General features: G+C 40.0%; 1 protein-coding gene across 4 annotated transcripts; it reads right to left on the reverse strand.

The window, feature by feature from the left end:
• Nucleotides 1-316: 316 nt before the first annotated feature.
• Nucleotides 317-12,296, reverse strand: LOC107775106 (putative plastid-lipid-associated protein 10, chloroplastic). Of its 4 annotated transcripts, none has more exons than XM_075252003.1 (9): nt 12,123-12,296; nt 6,219-6,346; nt 5,939-6,052; nt 5,733-5,867; nt 5,189-5,284; nt 2,355-2,435; nt 1,150-1,236; nt 849-904; nt 317-765 (listed from the first exon to the last, which is right to left on the reverse strand). In XM_075252003.1, exons 1-9 carry the CDS (start codon nt 12,130-12,132, stop codon nt 651-653), a joined length of 822 nt encoding a protein of 273 aa, XP_075108104.1. In that variant the 5' UTR covers nt 12,133-12,296; the 3' UTR covers nt 317-650. The 4 variants fall into 4 exon arrangements, with proteins under 4 accessions (XP_075108104.1, XP_075108107.1, XP_075108102.1 ...); XM_075252006.1 differs by having other exon boundaries at nt 6,219-6,405; nt 12,123-12,283; XM_075252001.1 differs by having other exon boundaries at nt 6,219-6,349; nt 12,123-12,265.
• Between the last annotated feature and the right edge of the window lie 540 nt (nt 12,297-12,836).

Raw genomic sequence — 12,836 nt, forward strand, 5'->3', positions numbered from 1 at the left:
ATTGGTATTCCTCAATAAGCTAAAGTGGACTAACAAATTGATATGGTAGATGTACTCAGTTTTATTCAAATTTTCTAAATTATTTGATACCAGAAATAATTGCACATTATGGACATATTTTTATATCTAAAAGACTTTATGCAATTCTATATTGAACATAAATTGAAGTTAAAGTTTAGTCTTCGTAAATATTGTGTAAAGTTTCGTATTAGATAAGTATTTCAAAAGATCCAAACATATAGCGTGTTGTACACTTTCTTTCTGGTTTATGATTCAAATAGTTAATTAAGGGAATATGATGAAACAGTTCATTTAAGAATAAATTGAGATGGTTTATTTAGCAGAATGAACCCATTAGAGTCAGCCGTGACCTAGATTTAGGTCACTGACATCACTGCACATATTCTTTCAAAGCTCATCCACAAGCAATTTACATGTATACATTCGCATAAATCTGCAATTCCGTGTCACTTAGCTTTCGAAGCCTTAAAATTTACATATAGTCCTTAAAACAATAGGATTTGCTCCTATGGCTGCACAGAAACTGGAATATGTACTCTTTCCTTGCTTAGACAAATTTCCATTTCACAAACGCAAACGGGATTGACCACATTCTCACAAATGGAACTATTTGCATCTGAGCAGGCTGGTTAGAAGGTAAGAGCCTGTGCTCTAGTGAATACAAATACTCCACCTCCAACAGCGCGACCTAAGAGCATATTGTTATCAAGATAAGAAAGGTAATATAGGCCCCCTACGGATCGCCTGCACATGGTCCATGTTCACGTGAATACAATAGACACACCAGTAAAAACTCAACTGTGATTATGGTTACATCAAGTTAATACCTCTCTGGGCTGGTAACTGCAACTTGAGCTTTGAAACTCCGAATAAACTGCAGTATCTGCAAACCAGGAAAATTCATTTTGGACATATACTTATATGAACTAGAGATATGTATTTTTCCAGTCACAAAAGCTTGCTGCACTTGTTTTAATCTACTGGATCACGAACTAAGTCTCTTTTGTTTTATCCCTTTAATTGTACCTGGACCCTCCATGAGGGAGGAGGGGCTCAAAATGATTCTGCACAGCTATTGCGTAAACATACAGAAAATTAAAGAAAATCTCAACACCACAGCACAAGTACCTGTAAACTTAAAAAAGACCTTGGCAGAATTGCTGGAGCTATTACCGCTTGCAGATCTTCACTGATGTTAATATTTTGAAGACCTATCTGCAAAAGAAGAAGAAGAAAAATACATGCATGATACTAAAGAAGATACTTAAAGTAGGCGTCGGGCTTCCAACGCCGACGCCGCCGAGAACATCTAGTTATCAAGTAGGTGATATCTATAACAAAGTATGTTTTCCGTGTTTATTTGCCATCTCATCAAGCTTCAGGTCATCTGTATGTACCAAAACGCAACTTTTGAGGAATCAGTGAACACTGAATGCAGAACCTAAAAAAGAAGATAACACATGAAGATGAAGTGCGTCTTTGGCACATTATCATAATGATGCAGACACCATTCGACTATTTGAACAGTAAGGTAAATAGACTAGTTCACTTTGGCCTGTGGAAGTTCAATTTGACTATCAGGAACTAGTAAAAGATGTAGAAGACATAACCACCCTGTTATAGAATTTCTATCTCAGCTCAGATGAAGATGTATGACTAAATCTAACCCAGATAACTTTAGTGCAACAGGTTGAACAGAATTATGAGTTGTGGATCATGAGTGTGTTTTACTTTCAAAACCAGTACTGGACGGTGTTGACTCTAGATTCTCAATATTTGATTATGTATCTACTTTCTCATCACTAAAGGACAGTATTTCTAACATTAGCTTCTCTTAGAGTACAACTGGAAGACTTCTCAACTTCATATGTTACTGATCATGTCAACTTGAGGAGGATGAAAAGTTTTCTGAGAAACACAGTTTAAAGGGGAAAAAAGCAGAAGAGGCAAAGAACACTCGCATAGACACAGGACAGAATTTGATAATCACTATCCATGTAGAATTTCAAAAACAAAATTCATCTTTCCAATCAGAAAGCATCAGAAACTAAGTAAAGCAGCACAAAATAGTTAATTTAACTACTAAGGAGACCGAAGCACAAGACAGGAAATAAAAGCCCGACAAATTTGCAGTGAAGCCGTTGATGTCTATTACCTAGACATGGCCTGCAACATATGGAGTCCCAAAACACTACTTCAGAAGGACACGATATGGACTTCTGCTCAAGCACCGGAACCAATGATTAGGTAGAATATTTTAAGGAGAAGGATGAGGACACAGCCATAAAAAGCCCAGATAAATAGTATACTTGAGTAGTAATCAGAAAAATTACCTCCTCAAACTTGAGGTAAATGTTACGAGCTGAAACGCAAGAAAATCTGGCAGAAACTATCAGAGTAGCACCTTCATTCTCCTGTAGGTATAAGAAGATCATTATCAAATCATTTGAATTAAACATGCTTTATCCTTTTCCTTCTTAGTATGTAATCTACCCTTTCCTCTCTCTCTATTACTCCTGTCAACCTCTCATTCTTCTAGTGTATATTAAAGGTCATAAGTTGAACAGTTTTACAAACTATCACAAGGATAAAATGACAAACAAGAAGAAGAGTAAATATATCACTCCATTCCAAAATGGATTGTGAGACACTCAGTATTCATTAAGCTACCTGTACATTCCAGGAGAGAGACATAGACTATGGCACGTATTCTTTTGGAGAATTTCTTACGAACTTTGGTATCAACCAGAACTTTGAAAGTTTTAAAGGTTAGAAATGCGACACTTTGAAGCTTAATTCAGGTAGTTCTGATTTCAACACTTAGAAGTGAAAGCACTGATAGGAAATCAAAGGCACTCTGCTCTTTTTTATGGGATACAATAGTCCATGCAGATAGGATTTCATGAAACACTGAAGTTACACTCGTAAAATAAGATAACTAGATAGGGAATAAGCAGAATCCTTATAAGAAAAAGTAGAGAATAATCAGAACGGAAGGGTAATAGAGGGGGTGACAACAACAACAACAACAATAACAAACCCAGTATATTCCCACAGGTGGGTCTGGAAGGATAGTGTGTGCACAGACTTTATCCCTACCTAGTGAAGGTAGAGAGCTTATTTCTAATAGACCCTCTGCTCAGAGAAGAACAAGAGGGAGAAAAAGAAAGAAAAGGGAGAGAGAAGAAAAAGAGGGAGAAAAGAAAAAAAAGGGAGAGAAGAAAAAGAGGGACAAACGAATAAGTAGTAAATCAAATAGTAACAGCAGGGAAATACGATAATTGAAGCGAACTACACAACATGATGTAATATAGATCAAAGAATATGAAGAAACTTTCAACTACCTACTAACCTTCTACCCTAATCCTCGACACTTTCCTATCAAACGTCATGTCCCCATTAAGCTGAAGCAGTAACATATCTTGCCTAATCACCTCTCCCCAGTACTTCTTTGGCCTACCTCGACCTCTTCTCAAACCCGCCATCACCAACCTCTCCCACCTCCTAACAGGAGCATCAATGCTTCTCCTCTTGACGTACCCGAACTATCTCAGCCTCAACTCCCGCATCTTGTCCTCCACGGAGGCCACTCCCGCTTTGTTTCGAATAACTTCATTACTTATCTTATCTCTCCTGGTATACCCACTCCGCCATCTCAATATCCTCATTTCTGTTACTTTCATTTTCTGCATATGGGAGTTCTTGACTGGCCAACACCCAGCCCCATACAACATAGCTGGTGGCTAGTCGAACCACCACTCTGTAAAATTTACTCTTAAGTCTTGGCGGCACATTCCTATCACATAGAACACCGGATGCGAGCCTCCATTTCATCCATCCCGCTCCATTTCTGATTTACACCTACCCTTTTTTTATGGGATGCATTCAGAGGAGGACAGACCACAGTTAACAAGCAGCGGCAGTCATTTCTAAGCAAAGTAGACTGATAATATACGAGAGTACAAACAGAAAGATGCTTGGAATCCAAATCTTATTGGATTCTAAGAACATCAGGCACATGCTTTCTTTTCACTTTACTAAAGGTGTGGAGTGATTCTGGATTTATCAGCCATTAGAAATGTTTTATAACGTATGCAAAATATATCTGCAGATTGAGGGAAGTTTAACTTGGTACAACTACAGCTGCCATGAGGAAATCAAAAGAGTAGTCCCAAAAGGTTTAAATTTAGACATTACCCACTACGTGTCAGACAAAATAGTGGTTGAAGAGATGAAGTAAAGCCCTTGAAACCAAAGTTGAAATTCGAGCAGAGGGAAGGAACATTAGATGAATCTTTTGTCTACTCCTTCCCAGGAAGAATTATCCCATACATGTAGTGGTGAGAGGTAGTAGATATCAGGTGGATTAGTCGAAGTGCTCAAACTGAACCAGACACCATCGTTAACAAAAGAATAATTTTTTGGTTCCTTTTTGAAGTGCTTTTATTTCCAGAATCCATGAGCATTTAACTACTTCCCTTCTCAATTTTTTAAATGGAAGCAACTACGTAGATGAGCCTTCTGGCACTTCACTTCATCCCTTCTTACTAAAAGGGCAGCCCGGTGCAGCCTTACCCTGCATTTCTGCAAGAGGCGTCCCTTCATACTATTTTGTCAAATTCCCTTCCAATCTTCCATGCTTCAGCAAGAGGCATCCCTTCATACTATTTTGTCAAATTCCCTTCCAATCTTTCATGCTTCAGCAAGGACATCATTGCTAGTTGTTTTATGCTCATAGAGTTGATGTTTATAAAAAGTAAATGATGCTGTCAAAATTCTACAAGGAGAAGCACAATGCATAACTCTGAACTCGAGCATAAGGCTTTTTTACAGGTATAACTATTCTGAAGCACCTGAAGAATTACTGTAGGATAGGGTATCATGAAAAGAGAGGTGGGCAGTAAAGAAGAGCTGGAAAAATTAGCATAGGAGCTGAGAAAATGTTGAGTTAACATCAGTTCTACTATACTGAAGTTGCCAATCTGAAAAGCTGTGTCCAAATGTCTATATCTGTTTATAATATATATCAATTAACGATGCTGGAATCTCACACCAAGTAGGATTATTTCTGTTTATAATCCTAAAGTTAAAATATTTTCAGAGAAGGCAATTAAAAAAAGAACTTTACACCAGCAAGCAAGTAATGGGTAAGAAGGCAGTATTGCACCTCTAATAAGCGTGGAACACTCCATTTGATGACATTGCGTACTAGTCCTCCACGGGATCCACTCTTGCACTCAAATTTCTGGAAAATTTGACCCACCTATTACATAACCCAGAAAGATCGGTTCAGCAGAGTATGCATGTAACTAGTAAATGAAATGATAGGAGTTGACAAATCTGGCATGCACTGCAGGTTGAGGAACTTTAGACTTTTCATTGAAAAGAAAATAGAGTATTTTGTTCTCTTTGTTTCTTGTTCACGTTGTAATATTATTAGATGGTAGTGGTACAGACATATGATAAAATATACTACAAATATTTGATTTCAGTAACACATGAATGAAAATAGTCAAGAAAGGTTTGAGGAAATAAAGCTGTTTTTCTTTTCGAAGCTCATAAGATCTGTGAATTGAAAAGTTAGACCTTATTACTGATTAGAAGTTTATTTGAACTACTAAAATATGTGGTCAATTTGCATACTATATTGTTCAGTTAACCTACTACTGCATTAGAAGTTGATTATTAATCTAGTATACACCAAATTGAACCTGAAAGAATGGAAGCCTAGCAGCAGATTCAAAAAGAATGACCACGTCCGATGCAGATGTATACTGCAACCGCCATGTTCCGTCCAACTTATTCAAGTCAATTTCTTTGCCAGCATCAAAACTTTCAACCACTACCTGATGATATCTCAAATCTAGTCAATACACTAGGATAAAGTGGAACTTTATTTTAAGCACAAGCAGCAGACCATAGCCTCCTCAATGATGGATCGTTGATCAGCAGTTGTCACCAGGCCTCGTTGGGTATCTTGGATGATTTTAAGCAATTCGTATTTTTGGCTTTCCAGTTCATTCCCAACATCCTGAGCAAATCCAAATTGGATGTAAGAAGTGCTGTGAACAACGCAAGGCAATATCTTAAAATTGTTCTCGTGTTAAAAACAAAGAACCTAGAACAGGAGATGTTCAACACAAACAGAGAGGAAATTGAGAACATGGGATACGAAAACAGTGAAATATTGGACATACTCTTGCGGCAGTCATGGAGGTAGATGACATGGAGGTGGCCAAACATGCAACTCTTCCATGGTTGTGCACTCCTCTTATGGTGTTTGAAAAGGAGACAATAGGTCTCGTGCATATGGCAGAACTGAAACCTGCTGGCAAGTAGGAATAGTAGCATTTAGATCCATATCACTTATTGTGCTGAATAAACCTGCAATATTACAAGGAAAGGGATTATATGGGCAAAGGAATGATGCCTAAATCAACAAAAGAGCCATTTATAGGATTTAAGAGCTCATCCGCAGTCCACACTTCAGACTACAATTGCAATTTGTTTGGGGAGATTCTTTTCTGTAATCAATTATTGTCCATCTTCAAAGTAATGGAGATCATGCTACTGTGCAATACACCAACTAGTGAGTTCACAGTTTTGCTTCACATCCCAATAATATCAATATGTTTCTTCCAAGAATCAGTTTATAAAAGGAGTATAGACTGTTATGCCTATTGTTTAGTCCCACAAACATTGTTAAATGAATTAACATAGTCAGCTCTAATTGCACTTTGAATGATTTGCAAATATGATTGTGTGCTCCCAAGAATCAAACTTGTGTGGAAAGCTCATTCCAAAGAACTTATTCTACCTGCATTTCACGGTCACCTTAAAATTGTTTGTGCTGAACTTCTTTGAGTTTACCGGAATTTATTACCAGCTTACAGTAGTAGGCTATGCTGCTAGGACTCTCCGAAAATATCGATGGGTGTTGTGTCGGATCCTCCAAAAATAGTGTATTTTTGAAGAATCCGACACCGGTGCGGCAATTGTTTTGGAGACTCCGCGCAACATAGGTTGCAGGAAAAATAGTGAATGCATCACAGTTATATACACTGAGCTTTGTAAAGATAAAGACACTCATGACAAACTATTGATATCAGTGCATACAACAAGAACATAAATCCAATTTTTATGCTTTAAGTCATTTAGTGTTAAGTCATTTTGTTTCAGCTAGATGTGAAAACTAGAAGCTCCTAACAAGATTTGATTTTTGATTTTTTACATGAAAACTAGAAGCTCCTCACAGTGGTTATCACGATTCTTTATAGCAAATTAGAATCAGCTGCTGTGCTTTCTTCTTCTTCACTCGACACACACGGAACTCTCACTTAAAAAAGGAACTGAGATTTGAAATAAGAGGCTCTCTATTTATTTCTGGTTTTAAAAGAATCCATATTTAAATTGTTGTTCGATTTCTGCTGATTTTTGCTGCTGTACTATTGATTTGCGGAGCTTTATTTCTAGCTTATACGATTTGGTCTTCTTGCTGTGCATTCTCGTCAAGAAATTGGTCTAAGCTTGTAGGTCGCACCTCCAAGATCTGGACAACTCCGTCTCAGCAAGAACACCGAGAAGTAGAGAAGCTAGAAATCCCTAATTTGTTCATCCTAGTATAAGTGGTAGCGGTGATAGCTCCTTCTGGTTTTTGGGTCTTGGTATTTTCTGTATTTTCAGGAATTCTCGGAGTATTGGAGACAAGTTGGGCGCACGAGCACAGGCAAAGGAGAGCAACCTGGGCGAGTGTCAGCAAAGGGCGGTAGGAAGTGGTGCGTGAGCGTACAACTACATCGAGCACAACAAATCAGCCACAGGTTTTGTTATCGGGAGTTGGTACCTCCTGTTTTACTGTTTCCCTTTTGGTGTTAGCTAAATTACGGTTACTTTACTTCGCAATAGTTAAACCTTTCAACTAGGATACTAGTTACCACTTGTTTCCTTCTAGTTTGATTTGTGTACGTTGTGCACTAGCGAGTCTTCTCTAGATTGTTGTAGGTGTAGTGGCTGCAGTCTGGGATGATAGAATAAGGGCATGTCCTCGGGTGGGGCAGAGTGTGGGGCTGGGGTCAGGGGGTGGGTCGGGTAGCAGGGGAGGTAGAGGGGGCAAGGGAGCCTATAGGTTGAGAATCGGGTCATGGAACATAGGTTCACTAACGAGTAAATCCATAGAGTTGGCGAAAATCATGCAGAAGAGGAAGATTAATATAGCGTGTGTCTAGGAGACTATGTGGGTCGGATCGAGGGCGAAAAACGTGGATGGGTATAAGTTGTGGTACTCTGGTGTCCTGAGGGGTAAGAATGGAGTGGGTATCCTGGTAGATAGCCATCTTAGAGAGTCCGTGGTAGAGGTCAGGCGAGTGAATGATAGACTAATGACTATTAAGTTGGTGGTGGGCGAGGGTACTTTAAATGTCGTTAGCGCGTACGCACCGCAAGCAGGCTTGGATGAGGATATTAAGAGGCGCTTTTGGGAGGGGTTGGATGAGATTGTTCGTAGTATACCGCCTTCTGAGAGGTTATTCATAGGAGGAGATTTCAATGGTCATATTGGGTCATCTGCAGGTGGGTACACTGAGGTGCATGGCGGCTTTGGTTTCGGAGAGCGGAACGGAGGGGGCATTGCGCTGTTGGACTTTGCCAAGGCTTTCGATCTAGTCATTGCGAACTCGAGTTTTACGAAGCGGGATGAACATTTGGTTACTTACCAAAGTTCGGTGGCGAAGACTCAGATTGACTATCTCCTCCTCAGGAGATGCGACAGAAGGTTGTGCGAGGACTGCAAGGTTATCCCAGGCGAGACCCTCTCAACGCAGCATAGGCTTTTGGTGATGGACATTTGTATTAGGATAAGGAGGAAGAAGAGGTCAGTACAAGGACGCCCCAGGATTAGGTGGGGCGCCTTAACTAAGGATAAAGCTAAAGAGTTGGAAGGAAGGTTATCGGCAATGGGAGCTTGGAGAAGTAGTGGGGACGCAAACACAATGTGGTCGACGACGACGGACTGTATAAGAAAGGCGGCGAGAGAGGTGTTAGGGATATCTACGGGCCACAATGGTGGCCACAAAGGAGATTGGTGGTGGAATGCAGTTGTCCAAGGTAAAGTGGAAGCAAAGAAGGCGGCTTACCTGCGGTTAGTAGGGAGCAATAACGAGGAGGAGAAGAGAGAGAACGGTCAAAGGTATAAGGTAGCTAGGAAGGAGGCGAAGATGGCAGTGACGGAGGCTAAGACGACAGCTTTTGCTCGTCTGTATGAGGAACTAAGGAACAAAGGTGGGGAGAAGAAGTTATTCCGACTCGCTAAGGCGAGAGAGAGGACAACTCGGGATCTGGACCAAGTGAGGTGCATAAAAGATGATAACGGCAAAGTTCTGATGGGAGATGACCAGATTAAGAGGAGGTGGCAGACCTACTTTCATAAACTTCTAAGTGAAGAAGGGGATCAAGATATTATACTTGGGGAATCGAGGAATGCCGACAGTCACCATGAATTAAGTAATTGTAGGGACATTGAGATCGATGAAGTCATGGAGGCAATGCGTAAGATGAGAAGGGGCAGAGCTACCGGGCCAGACGAAATTCCGGTTGAACTGTGGAGGTGTGTGGGTAGAGCAGACTTGGAATGGCTTACTGCATTGTTTAGTGTTATATTCAAGACTAATAGGATGCCTGAAGAGTGGAGGTGGAGTACAATGGTCCCGTTGTATAAGAACAAAGGTGATGTCCAGAGCTGTAACAACTATAGGGGCATCAAATTACTAAGTCATACCATGAAAGTTTGGGAGAGAGTGGTAGAAATGAGAGTGCAAAGGACGGTGTCTATTTCAGACAACCAGTTCGGGTTCATGCCGGGGCGATCTACCACAGAAGCTATCCACCTTATTAGGAGGATGGTGGAACAGTACAGGGATAGGAAGAAGGATCTCCACATGGTGTTTATTGATCTGGAAAAAGCGTACGATAGGGTTCCTAGGGAGGTCTTATGGAGCTGCTTAGAGGATAAAGGGGTCCCGATTGACTATATTAGGGTGATTAAAGACATGTATGAGGGATCTAAGACTCGGGTTAGGACAGTAGGAGGCGACTCTGAACACTTTCCAGTTATTACGGGGTTGCACCAAGGGTCTGCGCTCAGCCCATTCCTATTTGCCCTGGTGATGGATGCACTGACTCATCATATTCAAGGGAGGTGTCATGGTGCATGCTATTTGCTGATGACATTATTCTAATTGACGAGACACGAGGCGGCGTCAACGAGAGGCTAGAGATTTGGAGACATGCTCTTGAGTCTAAAGGTTTCAAGTTGAGCAGGACGAAGACGGAATACCTCGAGTGCAAATTTGGAGTTGAGCCGACGGAAGCGGGAGTTGAAGTGAGGCTTGACTCTCAAGTCATTCCCAAGAGGTGTAGTTTCAAGTACCTTGGATCGGTTATTCAGGGGATCGGGGAGATTGACGAGGATGTCACACACCGTATAGGGGTGGGGTGGATGAAGTGGCGGTTAGCGTCGGGAGTCTTGTGTGACAAGAAAGTGCCACCGTTACTAAAAGGTAAGTTTTATAGAGCAGTGGTTAGGCCTGCCATGTTATATGGAACTGAATGTTGGTCGGTAAAGAACTCACACATCCAGAAGATGAAAGTAGCAGAGATGAGGATGTTGAGGTGGATGTGCAGGCATACAAGGATGGATAAGATTAGGAATGAAGATATTCGAGAGAAGGTGGGCGTGGCCCCCATGGAGGACAAAATGCGAGAAGTAAGACTCAGATGGTTCGGGCACATTCAAAGGAGGAGCACTGATGCACCGGTGAGGAGATGTGAGCGACTGACTGTAGTGGGCATGCGGAGAGGTAGAGGACGACCTAAGAAGTATTGGGGAGAGGTGATCAGACATGACATGGCGCGACTTAGGATTACTGAGGACATGACCCTTGACAGGGAATTATGGAGGTCGAGCATTAAGGTTGTGGGTTAGGGGAGAATTATGAATATTTCTACAGCACAATAGAGTGAGACTAGCCAGTTAGGAGTTAGACTGAGAATGTCATTGGTCGTCTATTGATGCAGGGCTTTACCTGCTAGTTTTACTATACCAGTCATCTATTTCGTATTTCGTATTCTGTATTTCATATCTCTTATTATGTTGTTATTTTATTATGCATTTTTATGGTACTAATATATCGGCTCCTGTTGCTTTTTTTGAGCCGAGGGTCTCCTGGAAACAGCATCTCTACCCTTCGGGGTAGGGGTAAGGTCTGCGTACATATTACCCTCCCCAGACCCCACTTGTGGGATTATACTGGGTCGTTGTTGTTGTTGTTGTTGTAGTGTTAATATACAAAGGCATTACTAACATTATGGTCCTATATGACATGGACCAGATACAAGTACATTATGCAGGTAGTGTTTATGCAGTGATTAACAATGAACAGGGCGGAGCCAGCGTTCTGGCTACGGGTTCGGAGAACCGAGTAGCTTTGGTCCAAACCCTGTATTTGTCTTGAACAATTCATTGATTATTTACAATTTTAATAATTTAGAACTCAGTAACTTAAAATGCTTAGTATTCCGAACCCATAAGCTTGAAATACTAGCTCTGCCTCTGACAATGAAGAGATTGTTGTGCGGTGATTAATAATGAAAAGATTGTTATACTGTGATTACTTTCCTTAAAAGGGCATTTTTGTCTTTAAAGAGTCCCCCATTGCTAATACATGTATTCTAATTCCACATTCTAATAGATTCTAGCGAAACTTAATGCGGTTTTTATTTAATACCGCAAACCAAATGCTGCATTAGAGTTATGCGGCAATTATTTTTCCTTATGGGACCAACAAAACACTATATCATCTTATATAAAAATTTACACTGGGATTAATAATTCCACTACATCAACCAAACGATAAATTTCTTACGAGTTTTCTGTATCATTCTACGCACTTGACACATTTCCACACTGAAATGTTGTCACAGCTACCATCACTAGAAGTTGCAGCAGAAAAATCTCGATACGTTACTTAAATCTTCGAAATGGAAGAGAGCAAATAGCAAGTTTGTAATAAAGTATATGGAATTATAAAAAGAAAATTTGAAATTACCTGAAATCATTTGGTAGCGATTAAAATATCAAATGAGGCATGAAGGATTACCCAGAAAGTTGAGATTCTCAGAATGCTTAAGTTAGAAGTAAATATTCAATATGTAGAGCCAAAGAATAGTGGAAGTTTTCTGCAGCAAAAGTGCCTGGTTGATGGTGGTCTCATCCAAAATGTGAAATCACATTTATGCCACTTCATAGTTATCAATTGTCTTTTTATATTGAGTTAATACCCTAAGCCCCCTAAACTATTACGTTTTCTTTAGTTTACTACTTAAACTATTCGATTTCCTCAAAATTCCCCTTAACTATATTGCCCTTCATATTAAAACCTCCTCGTTATATTCTTAGAGGTCCATCTAGTACACGCTCCTAATCATCTAAAAAAAACGTGTCATGTGGCACTACACATGGCTATTTAACTCAGCCTAAAATCCTCCTAAATTATAACTTTTTTGTTAGTTACCTACTTAAACTATCTGGTATCCCCAAAACCCCCCGAAGTATATTGTCCTATATATTAAAACCCCATATTTAATTCTTAGCGGTATGTCTAACTATATTAACTTATGGTTTGTACTAATTTTTTTTAGTTTATTCATCATGTATTACTCTCGGATGACTGATTAATTCTAGGAGTTTTAGCCAAAATAGTATCTAATGTAATGTGTTAATTTTAAGTTTAATTGTGATTGTGCTTTATGCTAGACTCTAG

Source organism: Nicotiana tabacum, chromosome 1, assembly GCF_000715075.1.
Source record: "Nicotiana tabacum cultivar K326 chromosome 1, ASM71507v2, whole genome shotgun sequence".
In the NCBI taxonomy this organism is placed as follows: Eukaryota; Viridiplantae; Streptophyta; class Magnoliopsida; order Solanales; family Solanaceae; genus Nicotiana; species Nicotiana tabacum.